This window comes from Xyrauchen texanus, chromosome 50, assembly GCF_025860055.1.
Source record: "Xyrauchen texanus isolate HMW12.3.18 chromosome 50, RBS_HiC_50CHRs, whole genome shotgun sequence".
Lineage (NCBI taxonomy): Eukaryota > Metazoa > Chordata > Actinopteri > Cypriniformes > Catostomidae > Xyrauchen > Xyrauchen texanus.
In genome coordinates, this window is record NC_068325.1 from 12,038,927 (window position 1) to 12,063,668 (window position 24,742).

At 37.0% G+C, this 24,742-nt stretch overlaps 1 protein-coding gene across 1 annotated transcript; it reads left to right on the plus strand.

Annotated features, from left to right (window-relative positions):
* The first annotated feature begins 543 nt into the window (after window positions 1-543).
* LOC127641385 (ankyrin repeat domain-containing protein 24-like) lies at window positions 544-22,814 on the plus strand. Its single transcript, XM_052124368.1, is given in 23 exon segments — window positions 544-606; window positions 6,717-6,847; window positions 7,005-7,093; window positions 7,229-7,293; window positions 7,592-7,649; window positions 7,788-7,858; window positions 8,036-8,142; window positions 9,565-9,734; window positions 10,219-10,247; window positions 11,529-11,606; window positions 11,761-11,889; window positions 12,367-12,486; window positions 12,620-12,770; window positions 14,087-14,250; window positions 14,912-15,078; window positions 16,138-16,583; window positions 16,586-16,864; window positions 16,972-17,309; window positions 19,446-19,679; window positions 20,089-20,265; window positions 20,450-20,605; window positions 21,787-21,852; window positions 21,982-22,814. Coding segments are annotated over 23 exon segments (3,363 nt in total). The 3' UTR covers window positions 22,057-22,814.
* The last annotated feature ends 1,928 nt before the right edge of the window (window positions 22,815-24,742 follow it).

Here is a 24,742-nt window from a genome sequence, read left to right on the forward strand (position 1 = left end):
TCATGATACAGGAAACAGAGAGAACAGTAAAATAAATTGAATTAAATCTGGGATAAGTAAGACATAACTGGAATGGAGTGTAAAAAAGCAGGACGCCGGTATAGGGAGGATTGTGTGTGTGTGTGTGTGTGTGTGTGTGCTAGGCAGTGACTGCAGTGTTGTATATCTCTGCAGACAGCAAAGCAGGACCGAATAGCAAGAGTTGCAAGAAAAAGCTGCTTTTACAGGATTTCGGCATTCGGATTTATAATCACAGTGATGTACATATGTCTTATCTGAATTTATTGCCATTTTGGCTTTCAGAAAATGAACAGTGTCCAGTCTTAATGTTACAGGCAGAGTGTTAAGTCATAACCTTGATTTACGATAGCTCTTGTGTGATACTGTAGCTTTGGTAGAGGAGTAGAACTTCTGTGTAAAAATATTTAGTGGAAGTACAGTATATTATTTGTTTGTCTATTTTGACAGTTTAATGTCATTTTTGACTTGGTTATGTGGATGGGTGGCGGAAGGTAGCAGAGGTTTAGTATTTATCTGATCTCTATGGATCCTTATGCAATTTTGAGTCCAATGAAACACTTCTGCATTTGTTACGGCACTATTACGGTACGTACAGCCCCACCTTAGGTGGGATACAAACAGCAAAAAAATCATTATTTAATCAGTATTTTGTATTGTATTCCAGTATATGTTGCCTTGATCCCGCCAGAGGATAAAAATAAAAAAGGTAATTCTGACTTCATATCTCAAAATTGTGTCTTTATTTCTTGTAATTGCAAGTTTATATCTCAAGAGAAATAGTCACAGTTATCAAATATAAAACTCCCAATTCCGAGATATATAGTGCAAAATTGCAAGAAATAAAGTTGCAAATGCAATATATAAAGTTGCAATTGTGAGAAAGAAATTCTGAGATATACAGTCAGAATTGTGAAATGTAAGGTTGCAATTGTAAGATTTAATTCCGCAATTCCTAGATAAAAGATGCAATTGCAAAAATGAAGATGCAATCGAGAGATATAAAGTTTTAAAGCAAGTTATAAAGTTGTAAATGTGTGAAATAAAGTTGCAATTGGGAGATATAAATTTGCAGTTCTAAGATATAAAGTCGCAATTGTGAGAAATAAAGTTGCAACTGTAACAATTAAATGTGCAATTCTGAGGTATAAAGTTGCAATTGCAAGTTTTGAAGTCATCATTTTGAAAAATAATATTTGCAATTGTGAGTTATAAAGTTGCAATTGTGAGAAACAAAGTTGCAACATTTAAATGTGCAATTACGAGGTATAAAGACGTAATTTTGAGAAATAAAGTTGTAATTACGTGAAATAAAGTTGCAATCGAGAGACATAATGTTGTAATTCCGAGCAATAAAGTTGCAAATTGCAAGATATAAAGTTGCAATTGTGAGCTATAAATTTGCAGTTCTGAGATATAGCTGCAACTGCAAAAATTAAAGTCGCAACTACGAGAAATAAAGTTGTAATTGCGAGAAATAAAGTTGCAATTGCGAGTGATGAAGTTGTAATTGCGAGTGATAAAGTTGTAATTACATTTACATTTATGCATTTGGCAGACGCTTTTATACAAAGCGACTCACAGTGCACTTATTACAGGGACAATCCCCCCAGAGCAACCTGGTGTTAAGTGACTTGCTCAAGGACACAATGGTGGTGGCCGTGGGGATCGAACCAGCGACCTTCTGATTAATTGTTATGCGCTTAAGCCCACTACGCCACCGCCACCACTTTATTACGAGTGATAAAGTTGTAATTGCGAGTGATTAAGTTGTAATTATGACAAAGTAAAATTTGTAATTCCGAGCAATAAATTAAAAATTGCCGGTGATAAAGTTGTAATTGCCGGTGATAAAGTTGTAATTGCGAGTGATAAAGTTGTAATTGCGAGTGATAAAGTTGTAATTGCGAGTGATAAAGTTGTAATTGTGAGTGATAAAGTTGCAATTGCGAGTGATTAAGTTGTAATTGCGAGTGATAAAGTTGTAATTGCAAGAGATAAAGTCGGAATTGCGTGTGATAAAGTTGCAATTGCGAGTGATAAAGTTGTAATTGCGAGTGATAAAGTTGTAATTGCCGGTGATAAAGTTGTAATTGCGAGTGATAAAGTTGTAATTGTGAGTGATAAAGTTGCAATTGCGAGTGATTAAGTTGTAATTGCGAGTGATAAAGTTGTAATTGCAAGAGATAAAGTCGGAATTGCGTGTGATAAAGTTGCAATTGCGAGTGATAAAGTTGTAATTGCGAGTGATAAAGCTGTAATTGCGAGTGATAAAGTTGTAATTGCGAGAGATAAAGTTGTAATTGCGAGTGATAAAGTTGTAATTGCATGTGATAAAGTTGTAATTGCGAGAGATAAATTTGTAATTGCGAGAGAAAAAGTCGGAATTGCATGTGATAAAGTTGTAATTGCGAGTGATAAAGTTGTAATTGCGAGTGATAAATTTGTAATTGCGAGTGATAAAGTTGCAATTGCATGTGATAAAGTTGCAATTGCGAGTGATAAAGTTGCAATTGCGAGTGATAAAGTTGTAATTGCATGTGATAAAGTTGCAATTGCATGTGATAAAGTTGCAATTGCGAGAGATAACGTTGTAATTGCGAGACATAAATTTGTAATTGCGAGTGATAAAGTTGTAATTGCGAGAGATAAAGTTGCAATTGCATGTGATAAAGTTGCAATTGCGAGTGATAAAGTTGTAATTGTGAGAGATAAAGTCGGAATTGCGTGTGATAAAGTTGCAATTGCGAGTGATAAAGTTGTAATTGCGAGAGATAAAGTTGCAATTGCGAGTGATAAAGTTGTAATTGCGAGAGATAAAGTCGGAATTGCGAGTGATAAAGTTGCAATTGCGAGTGATAAAGCTGTAATTGCGAGAGATAAAGTCGGAATTGCGAGTGATAAAGTTGCAATTGCGAGTGATAAAGTTGTAATTGAGAGTGATAAAGTTGTAATTGCGAGTGATAAAGTTGCAATTGTGAGTGATAAAGTTGTAATTGTGAGAGATAAGGTTGTAATTGTGAGTGATAAAGTTGTAATTGCGAGAGATAAAGTTGTAATTGTGAGTAATAAAGTTGTAATTGCGAGAGATAAAGTTGCAATTGTGAGTAATAAAGTTGTAATTGCGAGAGATAAAGTTGCAATTGTGAGTAATAAAGTTGTAATTGCGAGAGATAAAGTTGCAATTGTGAGTAATAAAGTTGTAATTGCGAGAGATAAAGTTGCAATTGTGAGTAATAAAGTTGTAATTGCGAGAGATAAAGTTGCAATTGTGACTAATAAAGTTGTAATTGCGAGAGATAAAGTTGCAATTGTGAGTAATAAAGTTGTAATTGCGAGAGATAAAGTTGTAATTGTGAGAGATGAAGTTGCAATTGCATGTGATAAAGTTGCAATTGTGAGTGATAAAGCTGTAATTGCGAGAGATAAAGTCGGAATTGCGAGTGATAAAGTTGCAATTGCGAGTGATAAAGTTGTAATTGTGAGTGATATAGTTGTAATTGCGAGTGATAAAGTTGCAATTGTGAGTAATAAAGTTGTAATTGCGAGAGATAAAGTTGTAATTGTGAGTGATAAAGTTGCAATTGCGAGTGATAAAGTTGTAATTGCATGTGATAAAGTTGCAATTGCATGTGATAAAGTTGCAATTGCGAGAGATAAAGTTGCAATTGCGAGACATAAATTTGTAATTGCGAGAGATAAAGTCGGAATTGCGTGTGATAAAGTTGCAATTGCGAGTGATAAAGTTGTAATTGCGAGAGATAAAGTTGCAATTGCATGTGATAAAGTTGCAATTGCGAGTGATAAAGCTGTAATTGCGAGAGATAAAGTCAGAATTGCGAGTGATAAAGTTGTAATTGTGAGTGATAAAGTTGTAATTTCGAGTGATAAAGTTGCAATTGTGAGTAATAAAGTTGTAATTGCGAGAGATAAAGTTGTAATTGTGAGTAATAAAGTTGTAATTGCGAGAGATAAAGTTGCAATTGTGAGTAATAAAGTTGTAATTGCGAGAGATAAAGTTGCAATTGTGAGTAATAAAGTTGTAATTGCGAGAGATAAAGTTGCAATTGTGAGTAATAAAGTTGTAATTGCGAGAGATAAAGTTGCAATTGTGAGTAATAAAGTTGTAATTGCGATAGATAAAGTTGCAATTGAGACTAATAAAGTTGTAATTGCGAGAGATAAAGTTGCAATTGTGAGTAATAAAGTTGTAATTGCGAGAGATAAAGTTGTAATTGTGAGAGATAAAGTTGCAATTGCATGTGATAAAGTTGCAATTGCGAGTGATAAAGCTGTAATTGCGAGAGATAAAGTCGGAATTGCGAGTGATAAAGTTGCAATTGCGAGTGATAAAGTCGTAATTGTGAGTGATACAGTTGTAATTGCGAGTGATAAAGTTGCAGTTGTGAGTAATAAAGTTGTAATTGCGAGAGATAAAGTTGTAATTGTGAGTGATAAAGTTGCAATTGCGAGTGATAAAGTTGTAATTGCATGTGATAAAGTTGCAATTGCATGTGATAAAGTTGCAATTGCGAGAGATAAAGTTGCAATTGCGAGACATAAATTTGTAATTGCGAGAGATAAAGTCGGAATTGCGTGTGATAAAGTTGCAATTGCGAGTGATAAAGTTGTAATTGCGAGAGATAAAGTTGCAATTGCATGTGATAAAGTTGCAATTGCGAGTGATAAAGCTGTAATTGCGAGAGATAAAGTCGGAATTGCGAGTGATAAAGTTGTAATTGTGAGTGATAAAGTTGTAATTGCGAGTGATAAAGTTGCAATTGTGAGTAATAAAGTTGTAATTGTGAGAGATAAAGTTGTAATTGTGAGTAATAAAGTTGTAATTGCGAGAGATAAAGTTGCAATTGTGAGTAATAAAGTTGTAATTGCGAGAGATAAAGTTGCAATTGTGAGTAATAAAGTTGTAATTGCGAGAGATAAAGTTGCAATTGTGAGTAATAAAGTTGTAATTGCGAGAGATAAAGTTGCAATTGTGACTAATAAAGTTGTAATTGCGAGAGATAAAGTTGCAATTGTGAGTAATAAAGTTGTAATTGCGAGAGATAAAGTTGTAATTGTGAGAGATAAAGTTGCAATTAATATAGTTGCAATTGCGAGTGATAAAGTTGTAATTGCAAGAAATAAAGTTGCAATTGCGAGTGATAAAGTTGAATTTGCAAGAAATAAAGTTGCAATTGCGAGTGGTAAAGTTGCAATTGCAAGAAATATAGTTGCAATTGCGAGAAATATAGTTGCAATTGCGAGTGATAAAGTTGCAATTGTGAGTGATAAAGTTGCAATTGCGAGTGATAAAGTTGCAATTGCGAGTGATAAAGTTGCAATTGTGAGTGATAAAGTTGCAATTGTGAGAAATATAGTTGCAATTATTAGTGATAAAGTTGTAATTGCGAGTGATAAAGTTGTAATTGCAAGAAATAAAGTTGCATTTGCGAGTGATAAAGTTGCAATTGCGAGAAATATAGTTGCAATTGCGAGTGATAAAGTTGTAATTGCGAGTGATAAAGTTGCAATTGCGAGAAATATAGTTGCAATTGCAAGTGATAAAGTTGCAATTGCGAGAAATATAGTTGCAATTGCGAGTGATAAAGTTGTAATTGCAAGACATAAAGTTGCAATTGCGAGTGATAAAGTTGCAATTGCGAGAAATATAGTTGCAATTGCGAGTGATAAAGTTGCAATTGCGAGTGATAAAGTTGCAATTGCGAGAAATATAGTTGCAATTGCGAGTGATAAAGTTGTAATTGCGAGTGATAAAGTTGTAATTGCAAGAAATAAAGTTGCAATTGCGAGTGATAAAGTTGCAATTGCGAGAAATATAGTTGCAATTGCGAGTGATAAAGTTGCAATTGCGAGTGATAAAGTTGTAATTGCAAGAAATAAAGTTGCAATTGCGAGTGATAAAGTTGCAATTGCGAGTGATAAAGTTATAATTGCAAGAAATAAAGTTGCAGTTGCGAGTGATAAAGTTGCAATTGCGAGTGATAAAGTTGCAATTGCGAGAGATAAAGTTGTAATTGCAAGAAATAAAGTTGCAATTGTGAGTGATAAATTTGTAATTTTAAGTAATAAATTGGTGTGGCAGCGGGGGCGTGGTCAAGCACCCGTCCGGGAGAGAAAAGCGGTAAGGGCGCTTACACCTGAGCTAAATTATGTCTAACACCTGTGTCTAATTGCAGTAGCATGAGGAGAGCGGCATAAATAGCATCCCCTCGAGAGAGAGAACCTGACAATTGGTAATTGTGAAAAATAAAGTTGTAGTTGCGAGAAATAAAGTTGTAATTTTAAGTAATAAATTGGTAATTAGGAGAAACCAAGTTGTAAATGCGAGTGATAAAGTCGTAAATGCGAGAATTAAAGTTGTAATTGCGCGAATTAAAGTTGCTGTTACGACAAATAAAGTCACAATTGTGAAATAAAAAGTCTGAATTACCTTTTTATTTCGGAAGGCGGAATCTGGCTTCCATGCTTTTTTAGATGTTTAGATATTTTTATCGTAAAACCAGATTTTGTATTTATTTTTATTTTTTGCAGTTTTAACCAAAAAAATTTGGTTTGAATTTCATTGTTCATCGTGTAGTTCTCTTGACCTGATTTCTTAAGCAAATTGTGGATAGAATCAACTTTTATAATGTGGGGAGACGCTATAAGCTGATTTGTGTGTTTCTGTGTATTTTCAGAGTCATGACTGGAGTAAGACAGATGACAGACTGCTGCAGGCGGTGGAACAGAATGATCTGGAAAAAGTATCAACACTGCTGCTGAAGAAAGGTCTTTGTCCATCCAAACTGGATGCAGAGGGAAAATCAGCGTGAGTTACTGTACATTTTGTTAAAGGGAAAGTTCACCCCCAAAAAATGACAATTCTGTCATAATTTATTCACCCTCTTGTTGTTCCAAACAACTTTTTTCTTATCAAAACATTTTCCGTAAAGTAAAATATTTATCATGTACCATTACATGTACAGGTTTCATCTTTGTGCATCTCGAGGTCGGTTGGACTGTCTCGAGGTCATTCTCTCCCATGGGGTGGACATCAATGTAACAGATGGCACAGGTAAATGTCAATCAATAGTTTACTTACTGCAGTTTCTAAACTACACAGAAATCCTATAAACCTATGCCGAAGGTTATAATCTACAATTTTTCTCACATGCGAAATGATTGATGGCCCATTCATAACTCTCTTTAGGGTTTAATGCTCTCCATCTGGCTGCCAAGAATGGACACTCAGAATGCCTAAAGAGACTTCTTCAGGTAACATTCATTTATCTCAATCATAAAGTCTCCAAGTACTTCCAAGTGTTTAGGACATATTTAAAGGCATAAAGTTAGTGGTTTATAACAGAAGACTATTTAAGAGTGTTTAATACAGTATGTGTGCCATGTTTACAGTATATATGCAGTCATTCTCTATATACCTCTATATTCCTCCTTTAATATTTGCAGTTATTCTGCAAATTTTATCGTTACTCTTATTTTTTTTTTATTTTATTTTTTTTATAAATTAAATTGACTAATTATTTGAAGTACATTTTTACTCTTCACTCTTTAGGAGAGGATGCCCATCGATTCCACAGACAGCTTAGGAAGGACTTCTCTGCACCATGCTGGTAACATGTACCACAAGCCATTAGCAACAGATTCTAACTAATGAATATTATATGGAACTGTATATGTGTATATATACAGTAAAAGGAGACTCTTTTTTTATAGACTATTAATTTGTATTTCTCTTTGTCTTTGAGCAGCTGTAAGTGGCTGCTTGTCTTGCACTGAAACTCTGTTGGACTTTCAGGCCAACCGTGATGCTCAAGATGGAGTAAGTGCATGTTATCGTGGTAAAAATATATTTTTGTTAATAATGTTAATTAATGATTTAGCATTTGAAAATTATATATCTGCTTTACATTGCAGTATTAAGAAGCTTTTGTCAGATATTGAGTAGACAATGTTGCAAGTTTAGTACTAAAGGTTCTAACTTCCTGCTTTCTCTTAGGATGGATCAACTCCATTGATCTTGGGAGCCCAGATGAGCAGAGTAGAGTTTTGCGCTTTCCTTTTAGAACGAGGGGCAAATCCTAATATACAGGACAACCAGGGCAGGTTAGATATGCTCTTAAAGGGATAGTTCACACAAAAACAAAACTTTTGTATTTATTTATTCACCCTCATTTAGTTACAAAACTGTTTGACAAACAGTTTTGGTGGGGTTGGGAACAGAGAGCCGCTTCCATGTTTTAAAAAAATACTGGAACTAATCGATGTTCATGACTGTTGTTTCAGTTAACGGTTCTTAAACATAAAATACTCTGATAGTGTTTCCTGTGATATGATTTAACAGCACTGCAAAACTGCAACTAAATCAGCAGTGCAATACATATAGCGCAACCAGTGTAGTCCGATTCCGGAACGAATTACTCTTATGAGGCGGTTCTTTTGAATCTAGGGCATGAAACATACAGCATGACTAGTGTAGTCCAATTTCAGAATGAATTACTCTTTTGAGTTGGTCCTTTTAAATCTACATCGTGAAACATACAGTGTAGTCTGATTCCCGAATTAATCCCGAATGGATATTGGCGAATGAGATTTGAGGGAATAATGACACAGGTCATATGCACAATCGTTTTATAATACTTTTATGGGGGATTTTTTTATTTTTGGAGCTTAACAGTTTCCATCCACATTCATGTAACCCGCACAAGAAGAGACAGTCACAATGTCGAATACAAACAGCTTTATTAATTACAAAGCGTGCAACAGTACAAAAAGGGCCAATCCAGTGAAGAGTTGTCGAGGGAAGCGTAGGGTCAAAAGCCGGGGAATCAAAGTATAAACAAGGGGCAAATCCAAAGAGAGAGGTCGAGGAAAACAGTTAACAATTAGGGCGAAGAACTAGACGGGACTAGCGGGATCAAAGACAGGGGAACAAGGGGAGCTGGCAAGCTAAGGGGTAAACAAGAGGAGGTCAGAACTAGACGAGAATAGCGGGGGGCAAAGATACGGGAAACTAAACACAATAACCAACACCCCTGCAGCGAAAGGGTGGTGATATATATAGGGGCGAGTGCAGGTGTAAACCATGACAGGTGATGAGACGAGTGCAGGTGAAACTAATGTGCAGGAGTGCAGATGACGCGAGTGCAGGTGGTCATAATGTTCTGGGGATTGGAAGCGCGTGAGAAACTCGAGGAAGGGAGATTGCCTACGAGCATGTGAGCGAGTAGGAGCAAAGTGGGCGTGAGGGCTCGAGCGAGCAAAAAGCGTGAAAAGCTCGAGGGGGCGGAGTGAGGGAGTGTGCGTGTGTGTGCTAGACGATGCGGGGAGAAGCAGAGGAGCGGGGTTCGTGACAGTTCACTTTCATTGCATGGAAAAGACCAGTAAATTATGACAGAATTGTCATTTTTGAGAGGACTATCCCTTTAATTGATGGGGTTCTAAATGTTTGTATATGTATCAGTGCATTTTTAAGATGCCTTTTTCCTATATTTGTCCTTTCTGGTACTTTTATGTGTTGTGAGGTAGATCAGCTCTGATGCTGGCCTGTGAAAGTGACAGCATGGAGACTGTAGAAGTGTTACTGAAGGGCGGAGCCAACCCACATCTAACCGACGCCCTGGGACACAACTCCACCCACTACAGCATTGCTGCCGGCAACCACAATATAACCCAGCTTCTGCAAAACGGGGCCACAGGTAACCATACAAACACACCCTCATCCAGCCCTTACCTTTAATTTCATTGAGAGAGAGACCATCTGGTGTCTTCTGAGGTTTGGCCCCCACATCCATTCGGGTTCACTCGTAATCTTAGAAGTGGGACTAAAAAGATGTTACTTTGGGTTGACAGATGAAAACAAAGAAAAGTTTGCCAACTCGAGTTACAAAGCTGCTTCAGACTGATTGGAAACATATGTTGAACTGTGCTAGAAACTGGTCCCAGTGTTAATAAAGGACCCCTGTGGTCGGGCCCACAACAGAGTGATAAATCTGTTGGCTGTCCGCTTTCATGTTGCCTTATTTACTGCAATAGTGTTCATGTGTCAGAATGGGAAGTTTATATATAGTAATGTATTTCAACTTGGCTTGTGGAGTGCTTTCGAACTGTAGTGTGTTCATTTGTGTGTGTTGAGTCACTGTATTACTGTCTGTTTCTTGTTTCTGTCCCGTGGATTCCCAGCTGCTGAGGGTTCGATTGAAGAGGTAATTGTTAGTAATGGCATTAAAAAAAACACAAAAAAAACAACCTCTATCAACACTTTATCATATACAGTAGATACAAGTAACCAAACCCCAGAAAATCCTTAAAGAGATAGTTGAAAAAAATGAAAATTCTGTCATAATTTACTCGTTCCAAACCATGTGACTTTCTTTCTAATGCGGAACACATTTAATTAAATTTCTATCCTGATCTGTCTATTCAACCCAATGGCAGTTGATAATGACTCACTTCGAATCGTAAAAAAGTAGCACAAATGTAGTCCATGCGGCTCACACCTCATATTCCAAGTCTTGCATAGGTATACGTAATGTTTTGGTGAGAAACAACTCAAAATGTATGCAATTTTCCGTGAAGATCTTGACATCCACTCATGTGTCACTCAGTACGTTTAAATGCACTTTAAAAGTTTGATTTCAGCCAGATTAAAACAATAATTTGTCTTTTTAAAATGTCATAAACGCTTTAGTCCGACTGAAATTCTACCAGTCCAATTTTTGGGAAGTTGGATTTACAGATCTGGATAATGCGATTGTAGCTCAGCTTCGTCCAGCATGTATATGTGAATCAGACCACAGCTGGCCTCGGCGTTACATGCATGCTCTGAAAGACACAGGTGACACGCGTAGTGTATTTGACACTTTCTAAGCTAAGGTCCTTCCTTCAAATATTCAGTTACACATTGTATTATGTATATGTGGACAAAGAGATGAAGACTATAGCTTGACCTTGCAAAAAAGCGCTGGAGCTCGATTATAACTGCGTAAATGTACTGTGAATGAAACCATTGGTTGAGTGAATGAAACCTTGTGGTGGCACAGTTACTCACCTCAATTCAGGTGGCGGAGGACAGGTGCCTAAGCTTCTGAGACAGTCAATCCGCAAATCTTATCACATGGCTCGTTGTGCATGACATCGCAGAGACTTACAGCATGTGGAGGCTCATGCTACTCTCAACGATCCACGCACAACTTACCACACACCCCATTGATAGCGAGAACCACTTAATCTTGACCACGAGGAGGTTACCCCATGCGACTCTACCCTCCCTAGCAACCATGCCAATTTGGTTGTTTAGGAGACCTGGCTGGAGTCACTCAGCTCATCCTGGATTCAAACTTGTTATTCCAGGGGTGGTAGTTGCTGAGCTGCCCAGGCCCCCATATCTGTAGTTTTAAAGACAGTAGCATCAAAGATATCCTGACTAAAAACTGCTGCTTGCTTATCTCTCTAACCACAACACTAACCTGCCGAAACTCCCTCAACAGCAGACTCCTCCCCTTGCCTCAGCTAGCGGAACCACACCCCGCAAGAGAAGAGCACCACCGCCTCCTAAATCTCCTGCTCAGGTACAACATGGGATTCATGGATCTCATGAAGCACTGCTAAAATGAAAGCTTTTGTAACAGGAATTGTCTGTTATACGGTAATTGCATATTGAATTGTCTGTGTTTAAGCATGGCTTTCAGAAGAGTAATTGCCTTATGCTTATGAATTCTGTAGGGAATGCCCGCTTCTGTAGACACATTAAGCACACCACCCCCTCCTACCCCTACCCAATTACCTGAGCCGCATAGCCCAGCCCCACCCTCTCCTGCCCCCAGGACCCAGATTGCCCCATCTGAGAACCATGTGAGTGACAGAACCTGAAAGGCCAATGGGAGTCTTTCATATTACAATATTTGGAGGGCCACTTAGTGATTTTACTAACTGCTTAACTTTTAAACTGAAAAAAATATGCTTAAAATTATATACACCCACATCATGTCAGTCTTAAAGAAAAAGCTGCTTAATTCTACATATGAGCACCACCATGTTGAGATCCCATGACCAGCTGAATATTACTTGCATTTATCTCGATAATACCTTGTAACAGGGTGCTTTACATTTGCAGAATAAATAAATCTTGGCTGACTGTGAAAAGTGCATTTTTACATTAACATCAGTAACTGAGAACTTGTTTGTTTTTTTGCGCAATGCTGCATCTACGCCGCTAGGTGCCAGTGCAACATAAATGCTAATTTTACCTTTTTAACATTCGTAACCTTTTTTCCCTGTAATTTTTTTTGTAGTAAGTTACATTGAGTATTATGAATGTGTGTTTGTTAGATAGAGGATGAGGAGGTGTTTGAAGAGGTACATAAGCTCAGGTTGGAGAGAGGTCACCTGGTGCAGAAAATCAAGATTCTGGAGCAGCAGCAAAACCGTGCCACCACTGCCCTGGAGGAGGTACTGCAGTCCTTTAAGTTAAATTGTAAATAATAAACTTAGCTAACTACAGTTTATTCTACTAGGATTATTTATTTTGTAGCATTCAGCCAAATGTGATTTTTAGTTTTGGCTTTTTGAACTCGTTTGCAAGCTGGACTCTCTGAGAGAGCGATTGAGTGAAGCCGAGGCAGAGCGTGACCGACTCCTGGCTAAGCTGGAGGATCTGAAAGCAGCACGGGTGAGCGGTGTGACCTGTGACTCGGACGACTTGGAGGACTCTGATGACACAATGGACTACCCAGGTGAGCTGAGCACACTTCCTGCCACAGTGAGATAAGTGAAAAACATGTGTTCAAAAAAGACTTTTAAAGGTGCACTAAGCAGTTTCAAAGTCTTTCTAGAAAGTCAGTCCACAAGGCGTCCTTCTTTGAAATGCTCTCAGGAAGGCTGGGCATCTATTTTTCTATGTACACAAGCAGCTACAAGAGCAGCTTCTGTCTACTTGAATGTGGAAAAACCAAAATCTCCAAAATGGTTGATCAAGATTCTGATCAAAGAACATATTTCAAATCAGCAGTCCCAGCTTGTATAGCTAATGCACATTTGTGTTATTGAGTTGACAGGTGACGTCTGTGCCTAAAATGTGATTGGTCTTTTACCTGTAAGGCAGGACTTCTTTTATACATCCGTTGACCATTGGGATTTCCAATTTCTACTATTAATTTGAATAGAAGTGGCCCATCTCTTCTAAATACTCTCTGGTAGTTTTGTTGTTCATGTTTTGCTAAAGGCATCAGGATTTTCCTTGTTAGCTTTAAAAATGTGCTCCTGCTGGTAGATGCTGTAACTACACCACTCTGTGAGTAAAAAACCAAGACATATCAAATGGCTCGTCCCCTTTTTATTTTAAATAGATAATAAGCTAATAGGTAACAGTAGTTACACAGCCATGAACTATGATTTGCTACTTGCTATAGACCTTATTTATGGTAGTGCCATCTTTGATTTTTAATGGGAATGGCAATGAGTCTGTGAGAGTTAGACATCATCTGTTCAATGGCACGCATGGTATAAAGCTGTAAAAAGCTCCTAGATCACATCTGATTTCCCACAACTCATGTTGTATGGAGTTTTTCGTCTACTGTAAGTTCTTGAAAATAAGTTTTTTCAGTGTTTTGTCTGCAGAACAATCCCAAAACACTTCAAACTTCAGTACAACCCATTGATGAGACTGTACATCTATCCCTCAAAGCCTCGTTGTCATTCCCCAAATCTAAGTTGCCGCTGCTGTGAATAAGGTCTATTCAGTTGCAGTTTGTATTAGGGGGAGGGACATTCTCATTTGAGAGTGCATTTGATTGGACAGAAATCTAAATTCTGTGTAGTGCAAGATGAGTCATCAGTATTTTTGGGATGTTTTGTTGGAAGCGAAAGACTGTACATTTTAAATGCGTACATATCTTCTGAAAGTTAATTTTGTTAATGTTTAGGAGTACTCTAGCATATAGTTGCCTTCAAAGCAAACTTACATTGACTAAAAGCCATAGAACTGTTATTTTGAGCTCATGGGGTCTTCAATGTAAATAAGGATGGATTTTTTTCTTGTATGCAAAATCAGGGGCAGAAAAGTTGCTGTCTAGGCAGTCACGAGGCCTGAACGTTGATTCGTCTGGTGACGGGGAAGGGGCGGTCTTTCAGGGTATTCCTGCCTCAGTGGAACAACTCTGCAGGAAAGTGGAGGAACTGACTGCACAGAATGCCGAGCTGGTTCTTAAAGTGCAGGTGTAGCCTCTTTACTTCAAACACACACATACATGGGCACACAGAAGAGCCACTTAATGAGGCACAGCTGCTTTAGGATTTTGAATGAGTGAAAACACTCACAGGTTGCTGGTTCAACCTGATATTCTTAAGTAAAAAATCATGCATATTCACTTTAAGCCAATACATTTTAGGTGTCATTAATACAACACACTATTTGTAACACTTTGAACGGTTGCATTTAGCTGTGATAACATACAATTCCTATTTATAAATGGAGATTTCATCTTCTAATGATACAGAGCCCTTATGTATGGTGCTAGAACACAGCTGAGATTATAATAACACTATTCAGATTGGTGTGATACTGTATCCTTGTAAAAATAGAATGGCATCTATGCTGAGCACTAAAATGGCAAAAGCATTCTCCTTAATGCAAATGCACTTACAGGCCAAATTTGCCACATATTAACTGCAAGTTTGTTGAACTGGGTCATATTTTGCTGAAGTCCACAGCTCAACAAACAGGTCAAAGAACTCTAGAGAGAATTGAGGACAATGACTGAGGTAACGAATGGTAATGCAGTGTTTTTTAAAAGAAGTAATACAGCAAATAGCTGACTTACTGTACTAATCTACAACAATTTACATTTAAAAATCCCCCTTGTATTTTGGTCTACAGTTGCTGGAGATGTTCGAGAAGGACGATACAGACATGCAGAGTTCGGGTCCAGAATTTGTACAAACAGCTCAATACGAGTCTTTGAGAAGAGAGTTAGAAGAACTGCAAGAGAAATACTCTAGATCGCATGCTGCTACTGAGGCCTCAATCACTGCAGAGTTTCATGGGTAATGTAGTTAAACTTTCCTTTTAAGAGTTCAGGCTAATACGTATATTGTCAAATGTTTTTCTTCTTTATATGATTCAGATTGTTGACATGTAAAAGCAATAAACTGCGTTCCTTTATTGGCGTAAAGGCCATAAATGGCTTATGAAAAACCTGGTTGACAGGGGTAGATTTTTGCCCATAATGCCAATTTCACGTGCCGTGTAAACACCTTACCAGGTGTTCTTACCGGCTCATCCAATGTGCACGAGTTGAGCACATGCCTATTCGTGGTTTGACGTCAAAAGTAGAGAATAACGCGATTGATTCAAATGTCATGTAAACACAGATTTCTTGCCTTGTCAGATTTATCAGAGTTATCCGCGTATTGGTGTGCATGTAAATGGGCTTATTGATTCAACATTCAAATTTCCATTTGGAAGATGCAATATGTTCCCATTTGGATTTTAGAACAACACACAGCAGATGTTTTTGTGTTGACTATGTTTGGACATTTATCAGATATTTTTGATGCATAATTAGGGTTGCCACCATCCTGTAATATGTGGGATCGTCCCATATTTAAAGATGAAATGATGTGTCCCCTACTTAAGACGTACAGAAAATCGTTCAAGATCGCTAATTAAACAATTATATTTGTTATGAATTTTACCTTTGGTGGGTAAGGGACTGTCTGAAAAGTCCACACATTGGGCAGTAGCTTTCAGCTACTTTAAAAACGTATACTAGTCCTGCTTTTAAATACATATATCAGCATTTTGAACGGGCAAACAAATTACATTATTGATAGTTTATAATATGGATCTATGTTTTCAAGTGGATAAATATTTAGGCAGGGCTCTACCCCACCTGCCCATATAGACCAGCCGCACCTGGTGAGGGTATGTAAGGGACCATCTAAAAAGGTCAGCCGGCACCAACCACCCAACTTAAATCTAGTTTTTTTTTTTATCTATTTTCCCCCACCACGATGCCTGGTGTTGTATAACATAAACAAATATCCATCGCTCATGCACATATGAGTCCTTTAGTGTCATTAAAACAAGTTTTTCCTTCTCAGATCTGAGGAGAAGCCAGATGAGGTGTCAGTTGAGGACCATCGAACACAGAAGGAATTAGAGGAACAGCTGCTACAAGCCCAGGCTGAGCTAGAGGAACTCAGAGAACAGATGAGACTTGGTGTCTTCTCAGTGGAGGACGCAGGAGCAAAGCCTGACGTGGACTCTGAGGTCCCAGAGGAAGGGGCAAACTCAGAGACCCAACAGCTGAGAGTGAGGGTGCAGGAGTTGGAGGCAGAGTTAGCCAGCAAACAGACAAAAGGGGAGGGGCTTAATGTAGGCGACAACGACACAATCCAACAGCTGAAGCAGAGGGTGGAAGAACTTGAGGCAACTCTGCAGGACAAGGAGAAAGGGCAAAAGGGAGACAAAAATGAGACAGTTTTGAGCCTTAATAAGCAGGTTAAAATGTTGGAAGAAGCCCTGGAACAAAGCAAAGTGACGGGCATGGGGATAGCAAGGGAGTGCCTGTAACAGAGTTGAGGGCACGGATGGAGGAACTTGAGCAGAAGTTGAAGGATAGCGTCCCTCGAGGTCAGTTCGAGGAGGTCCAGGTCACCCTTGGTCTTCAGCTGAACCAGCTCGCTCGCGAACGGGCCGAAGTGGCCACGAGACTCAACCAGGCCTTGCTGGAGCTAGAGAGACGCTCCCCCTACCACATCGAAGGAGATGAAGATAATGAGGATGACGAGGATCCGTCCGAGAGCTCTGAGGTTTCCACTGCATCCGGTGAGTGTACTGGTGTCTCTTCAAAATGGTATACTATATTTACACACATGTATTGACAGCTTTATTCCAGCTTTTCAAAATTACTCATCACATTTTTGTTTAATCAGATCACTCTCGCCACCTGTCACCGGTTGGACGGTCTTTGGCTGCAATAAAGGAGGAGTTAGAGGTGGCGAGGCAAGAGGCAGCACAAGCTCTTGACAGCCTGTGCACAGAGCGAGAGAGCCGGGCTCAGGATGTACTACAGTTGAAAGATGCAATACCACTGTCAAAACACCAGGAGGCACTCTCTGCTGTAGCCCAACAGCTAGCTCAAACAGAGAAAGAGCTGCAAGATGAGAGGGCCCTGCGAGAACATGCACAAACTGAGCAGGCCAGACTAGAGTCTGAACTGAAGGTGGTGCAAAAGGACTCGATAAGGAAAGATGAGCATGAAAGAGTCAAGGTGAGACAAATGAAAGTGAGAATACACATTGGAAAGTTGGAAAAGGCTTGATTCATTCCCATATAAAATGTTTAACTTGTATGGATCTCATTATATCAGTAATCATTTTCCAGTAAAAGAATGGAAAGATAATAAAATGTTACAATTCGTGAACGAATCCAGAGCAATCCCACTGGGTGATTCTCCTGAAACCTGTCAAGAAAATGTCCTGGTCATGTTTAATACCAAATCAATACAGAAAAAGATACGAAATTATGTTTTGCATAAAGAAAATGAAGCCTACATTTAAGACCATTAAGATTATTTGAATGTGGACATTTTCAGGACACATAAGGACACCCAGTTCTCAGGAGTGTAATGAGTCTGAATGTTTACTGTTTCTTTTGTTTTTATCGATGATTCTCATTACCATAACTGTACATTCATTTGTAAAATTGAAAATCAATGAAAATAAAAAAAAAGGCAGGAGTACTACTCTGATGAATAAATACTTTACAATTCAAATAATATATCCTTTTTTTACTATGTTGTAATGAAACTCTTACTACGACTATCTTTTTTCGTATTGCGGTAATGAGAATTGTGTAGTTAAATGTGCGTGACTTTCATGAAAGTAATGTCACAATTCAAAAAATCTTAATGGCCCTAAAACAAAGTGCCATTCAAGGCAAGTCTGTTCACTCAGTGGCCTTCTTTGGAACGCTCCCGGACAGCTATTTTCTATGTACAGCTCTTGTCTACTAGAATTGGGAAAGACTAAAATCTCCAAAACAATTGGTCATGATTATGATCAAATAACATTTTTCATATCAGCAGTAAAATCTGAAAGCAACAGTACTGTAAATTGTGTTTCTTTAGCTCAGATGAAGGAAGAAAAAAAGCTATTTTTAAGACTGCTAATGTGCGATTTTGAGTTAACTGACTGTGATTTTCCGTCATATTGGGCGTTCCAATTGCTCCCATTAATTTTATTATGTTGAATACATTTTTAAAAAGTGCTCCGTCTCATGATACGGTAAATAGTCTCTGCCTTAAAACAAGGCTTCATTCATCTTCATTCAGTATAATTTCTTAATTTTTTCTTTTGATTTTGGATTAAAATAGCATCATGGAATCACCCCACTATGATTTTGGAAGGAAAGTACTTCACATACTTCATGAAATATCTCATGAAATAATTTTACTGAGCTAACAAGTACTTTGTGTGTTTGTGCATACTTCACATATTTCATGTACATATCACATTATGTTACCAAGGTAACAAATGGTAAAATTAAATGTTTCTTTTTGTTTTTCCAGTTAGCATGCTAATCGAATAGGCTGTTAAAAAAAACATTTCATCATGCATTCTCTACAGTTTAACTATTCTACAAAGCTAACCCTTACAAAACAAAAACGAAACTAGCTGCAAATTTGACTCTCGTTATTTTCAAATGCAAATGAGCTTTTAAATTGCTGCAAATGTTTGCCAGAAGTTTGTTGCCCTTCGCCGGTAATGGTGAACCTCCGGCAAACCTTTGGCAGCACTGGACAATTTGCCGCAAGTTTGCCTCAAAAGATCATTTGCATGTAAAAATTATCTGTGGTGAATTTGCGGCAAGTTTGCCATGAGCTCTCGATTTTTGTAAAGTAACATATTCAGCAAATACTTCATGTGCTTGTGAAAATGTAATATATTTCATGTACATATCACATGATATAACTAAGGTAACAAATGGTCAAATTGTAAGTTTCTCTTTATGTTTCCAGTTAGCATGCTAACTGATTAGCCTGCTAACATTCTATCATGCACTTCCTAAAGTTTAACTATCCTACAAAGCTAATATATATATTAAGTGATTAGCTACCACAGAAATTTGTACTTCTGTTCAGACATTACAAACAACTACCCAAGAGAACAGGATTTTCTGAGGGGAAATCAATTGTTCATAACATATAATACTGAGATAATGGCAGAGTTCGGAAAGATACTTCCATACTACTCTTACAATTTCTGCCATAGATAGACATGGCAGAAGTAGTAAGAGTAGCATGGGTAGTATGCCTTTCTGAAATCAGCAAACAATATTATGCTATTATGCTATTCTGAACAGTGAACACACCAATGTCTCTGAACACCATTCTTCCCCCTTTCAGGCAGAACTGGAGCGTTCGCTAGAGGAAAGTCAGCAGAATGCAACAGCAGCGCAGGAGTCTCTGAGCGAGAAAGAGACAGAGCTGAAAGAGCTGCAATCTCAGAAGGCTTTAGAACAAGGACTGGTGTCCAAAGAAGACCACGAGGCCCAGAGACTCTCTCTACAAGCTGAGATCAACACGCTGATGACCCAGCTAGCTGATCTAGCACGCAAGCATGAAAAGACCTGTACAGAGGTCCGAAAATCTCTGTGTATATACTTAGGTGTATGTTGGGACAGATTTGTCCCCAGAAATATGCTTAATTTGACATAAATTGTTTTTGGGGATGTCCTTTGGGGATTTCCCATTTGGAAAAACAATTGATATATAAAATATAAATAATATTTTAGAGATTGTCAAGCACCAAAAATAACAAAAAGTACTAAAAATATAGCCAAGCTATATCTTGTGAGCTATATTCCAAGTCTTCCAAATCATGCTGGATTTTACATCAACATGAGGGTAAAAAATGATGTAAATTTGTTTTTTTGTGGAAACTATTCCGTTAATGTTACGACAACTGTGTCCACTTCGCCCTTTGCATATATCTTAATCAAAAACAGACTTTAGATTTCTTACAATAATTTTGTGTCTCTTTACGCAGGTATTTCAGGTGCAGCGCGACGCTCTATTTAATAAGAGCGAGCGTCACGTGGCTGAAGCTCAGCTGGAGACAGTTAAAAAGCAGCTAGCTGAACTGCAGGCCGAATCCACCCACATCCTACAGCTGCACCAGGACATCCAGCACTCGCAGGGGCTCGTCAAGGAGAAAGACCACAAGGTGAGGAGGAAAGAAGGTCTGGGCCAGTACTTCAGAGGGGTCTAACCTCTACTTGAATTGGAAAACTTGCTGGATGACCACTGAAACTGACGCCTCAGATATTTAAGCCAAGCGTATTTTTAATTATTTGTATTTTTGGTCATTAACGTGTGTAATAGAGAGCTACTTTTTTTCTTTCTGTCAGATCACAGAGTTGTCTAAGGAGGTGTTTCATCTGAAGGAGGCTCTGGGGGCTTTGAAACCCTCACTAAGTAGTTCCGCATCCACACCGTCCTCAGGAATACCTGGACAACAGCTGGCACTGCAGAACCATGTGACTGCACTAACACAGCAACTCCAGGTGAGCATAATCCTTGAACCTACAACCATTGCAAAATTAGACCAAATGTTGACACAAACTGACACTTATCAGTTAATGTAATTGTTAGTAAAGGGATAGTTCACCCAAAAAAATTTTTTACAAGAATTTCTCAGCTCTGTAGGTCCATACAATGCAAATCAACAGGGTTATTTATTTTATTTATATAAAGGCAACATAAATAATCCATATGGCTCCAGTGGTAAAATCTGTCTTCAGAAGCAATATGATAGGTGTGGTTGAGAAACAGATCAATATTTAAGTCCGTTTGTACTATCGATTTTCCTCCTTGACTTGTAAAAACAAAAGAAGAAAAATGTGAAAGTGGAGATTTATAGTACAAAAGGACTTAAATATTGATCTGTTTCTCACCCACACCTATCATATTGCTTCTGAAGACATGGATTAAACCACTGGAGTCATGTGGATTACTTTCCTGCTGCCTTTATGTGATTTTTGGGTCTTCAAAATTCTGGTCACCATTCACTTGCATTGTATGGACCTACAGAGCAGAGATATTCTTCTAAAAATATTAATTTGTGTTCAGCAGAAGAAATAAAGTCATACACATTTGGGATGGCATGAGGGTGAGTAAATGAGAGAATTTTCATTTTTGGGTGAACTTTCCTTTAAAACACAACGTGTTGGAAGAAATAATTCAATCTTCTTGCAAAAATGCATTTGCTGGATTATTTTTAAAGGAATGTTCCAGTTTCAATACAGGCTATTATTTTTGTTAAAGCACTTATATTATTATTTTGTACAAAAATGCCATTTGAGCAGTAAGGTTCTCTAAATCGTCCTCTTAAGCGGTGGGACTACTTTTCAAGGCGGATGAATTTAGGATTTTGCTTTACTGTCGTAAATCCTGTGGGTGGAGTTTTCTTCAATTTCTGACACTTTCAGCCCTGTGAATTTCTAGGAAGTACAACTTTTTTCCCACTCACTAGTTTAATTTGTCTCCTAAAAATGTCCAAAAGTCTATGTAAATGCACCAAAGGCCACAGGTGCTGTTGATAGAGCTTAACTTGTATTGCAAGCTTACAAACTCACAATTTACAGATAAAAAAACACACAAATGTCACTTTTGATACAAAATACATATATACTGTAAATGAATAACACACATTCATTCTAAAATAGTTTACTCCTCTATCTCTCAGGACAGCGAGCGAAAACATAAAGCTGTTGTGTCTATATATCGTTCTCATTTATTAGCTGCTGTACAGGTGAGACTCATAATCCTCTCACATGACAATTTTACACATCTACAGAAACATCTATCAAGTATTATAGTCAAATTATATATATAATTTGCTTATATATGTGTGTTTGTGTGACTATTTTTGTCTCAATAGGGTCGAATGGATGAAGAAGTGCAGGCTCTGCTGCTCCAAATTCTACGTATGACACAGAAAGATAAAAATCCATAAAAATATAAAATACAAGAATTTAAAACCTCTTTAAGTGAAATAGCAATACACAGAGTTCAAGCTGCTTCATACAGTATGTGACACACTAATGGAACTCCTGAGCTAAAAAAGTATCAGCACTGTGCACAGCCACGATGGGGCGTAGAAGACGAAATGTCATCTTATCATCAAATGACAAAACTGTGAATGAGAACTGCCATTCTGGCAGATATAGTTTTGGAAAATGACAGAGATTAATATATTTCCTGTATCCGCAATTATTTATGTTTGATCTAGATGGTGAACACCAATCATTCTGTGAAGAGTAACCTTTTCTTTTGTAATCAAATGTCATCACGCGCTGTGGTTATGATACTTTAACATCTCACAGTATGTCAAATGTTACTTTGTGGTTAAAAGAACGTTATGAAAAATTTCCATGGAGTTAAAATTATAAAAAGCGTGCCACTGGCAATCTGTTCCTCCACCATGTGTTCTCACCACAAACAGCTGAGCATGTCTCCTAAAGGTATGGTTCATTACAATTTTTAGATTTTGTCTTTTACCCTCACCCTCAAACTTTCAATGCTTCACTTTCCTTTTCAACCACCACTCTGGCTATAAATAATGATTATATATGAATGAGAAACAAGTTACTCAGAGGTTCTTAGAGGACAAAAATGTATGCATAAAAAACTACCATCATAATATTATATATTAATATTATTTTCCAGTTTCAATGAGTTCATTTTTTAACCAATATCAGTCCTGATCATAACTACCAAATATATAATATATATAATAAATGAAATAATTCATTTTCAGGATTTTAACTCTTTAAATGCCAGTTTGTTTACATAATGCCACTGTTTTTTTATATGAAAAAAAAAAACACAACAAATTAGTTATTTTCCATATACTAAATGCTAAGGGAATATATATATATATATATATATATATATATATATATATATATATATATATATATATATATATATATATATATATATATATATTTTTATTTTCAAGCCAGGGCATGGGAATGAAAGCATAATATCATAGAATTCATGATTTTATGCTTTAATGACACTGGTCAAATATTGCAGTTTTAATTGTCAATGGGGGCATATAGATTTGTCCTGAGGTCCTGAGTGTAACTATTTTGTGTAGACAGTGTGTTATAGATGTATTATAGGAACTTATATAACAAAATTCCCCCAAATATACACACCTTTGGCAAAATGTATGCCGTTGGCATTAACACAGCAAAAATGATTAAAAAAACAAACAAACATGAAAAACACAAAAATGTCCCGAAGGTCGCACAAGGGTTAATTATTTTTTCCCTTTCTGTTCAGTTTTATTGAGAATGATGTGATATCAGATGGAAAAGGAACACAGGTATGGTATGAACTGATCAACAGTCGTTTGACTTTTGATTTAAAACGATGATGATGATGTAAAGCTTGGATCAATAACAACAAGCAAGTGAGAAAAAAATAGTTTGTCAGTGTACATCTGGTTGACATCTACGGAAGAGGATTAGGGCCAAGCAATAATAAAAAAATAAAACCATCTCGAGAATAAAGTCATTATAATGCGAGATTAAAGTCGTTAAATTTCGAGAAAAAAGTCGAAATACAATCTTGAGAATAAACTCATTAAATATCGAGAATAAAGTCATTATAATGCGAGATTAAACTCGTTAAATTTCGAGAAAAAGTCGAAATACAATCTTGAGAATAAACTCATTAAATATCGAGAATAAAGTCATTATAATGCGAGATTAAAGTCGTTAAATTTCGAGAAAAAAGTCGAAATACAATCTTGAGAATAAACTCATTAAATATCGAGAATAAAGTCATTATAATGCGAGATTAAACTCGTTACATTTCGAGAAAAAGTCGAAATACAATCTTGAGAATAAACTCATTAAATATCGAGAATAAAGTCATTATAATGCGAGATTAAACTCGTTAAATTTCGAGAAAAAAGTCGAAATACAATCTTGAGAATAAACTCATTAAATATCGAGAATAAAGTCATTATAATGCGAGATTAAACTTAACGAGTTTTTTTTCTCGAAACACAACGACTTTATTCTCGATATTTAATAATAAAAAAAAGACTTTTATTATTGCTTGGCCCTAATCCTCTTCCGACATCGACACTACAGCATTCATGATACAATGATGCTAAAATATATCCATGACTAAGTTCTTATTCACAGAAGCGCATAAGAGGTTTTGATTAAGAGGCTGTGAGGGATATACTTACCATCTTTTCAACGACATGCACTGTATAAAGCTATCAAAAAGCTCCAAGATCACATCTATGTTTCAAAATTATGTTGTCTGGAGTTTTTTGGTCCACTGAATTTTCTTGGATAGATATTTTTCAATGTTTAATCAACGGAACGATCCAAAAACACAAACCATTAAATGGAGAAAAGTCTATCCCTTACAGCCTTGTTGTCATTCCGGTGAAAAATCAAAGATGGCGCTACTTTGAATAAGGTTCAATTATAAATAATTTAAAAACGTTCCAACTGAAACAACGAAGAAACAAACCTAAAGCATATTGTCATCATCAGAATATATATATATATATATATATATATATATATATATATATATATATATATATATATATATATATATATATATATATATTTATTTATTTATTTATTTCTCGCAATTGCAACTTT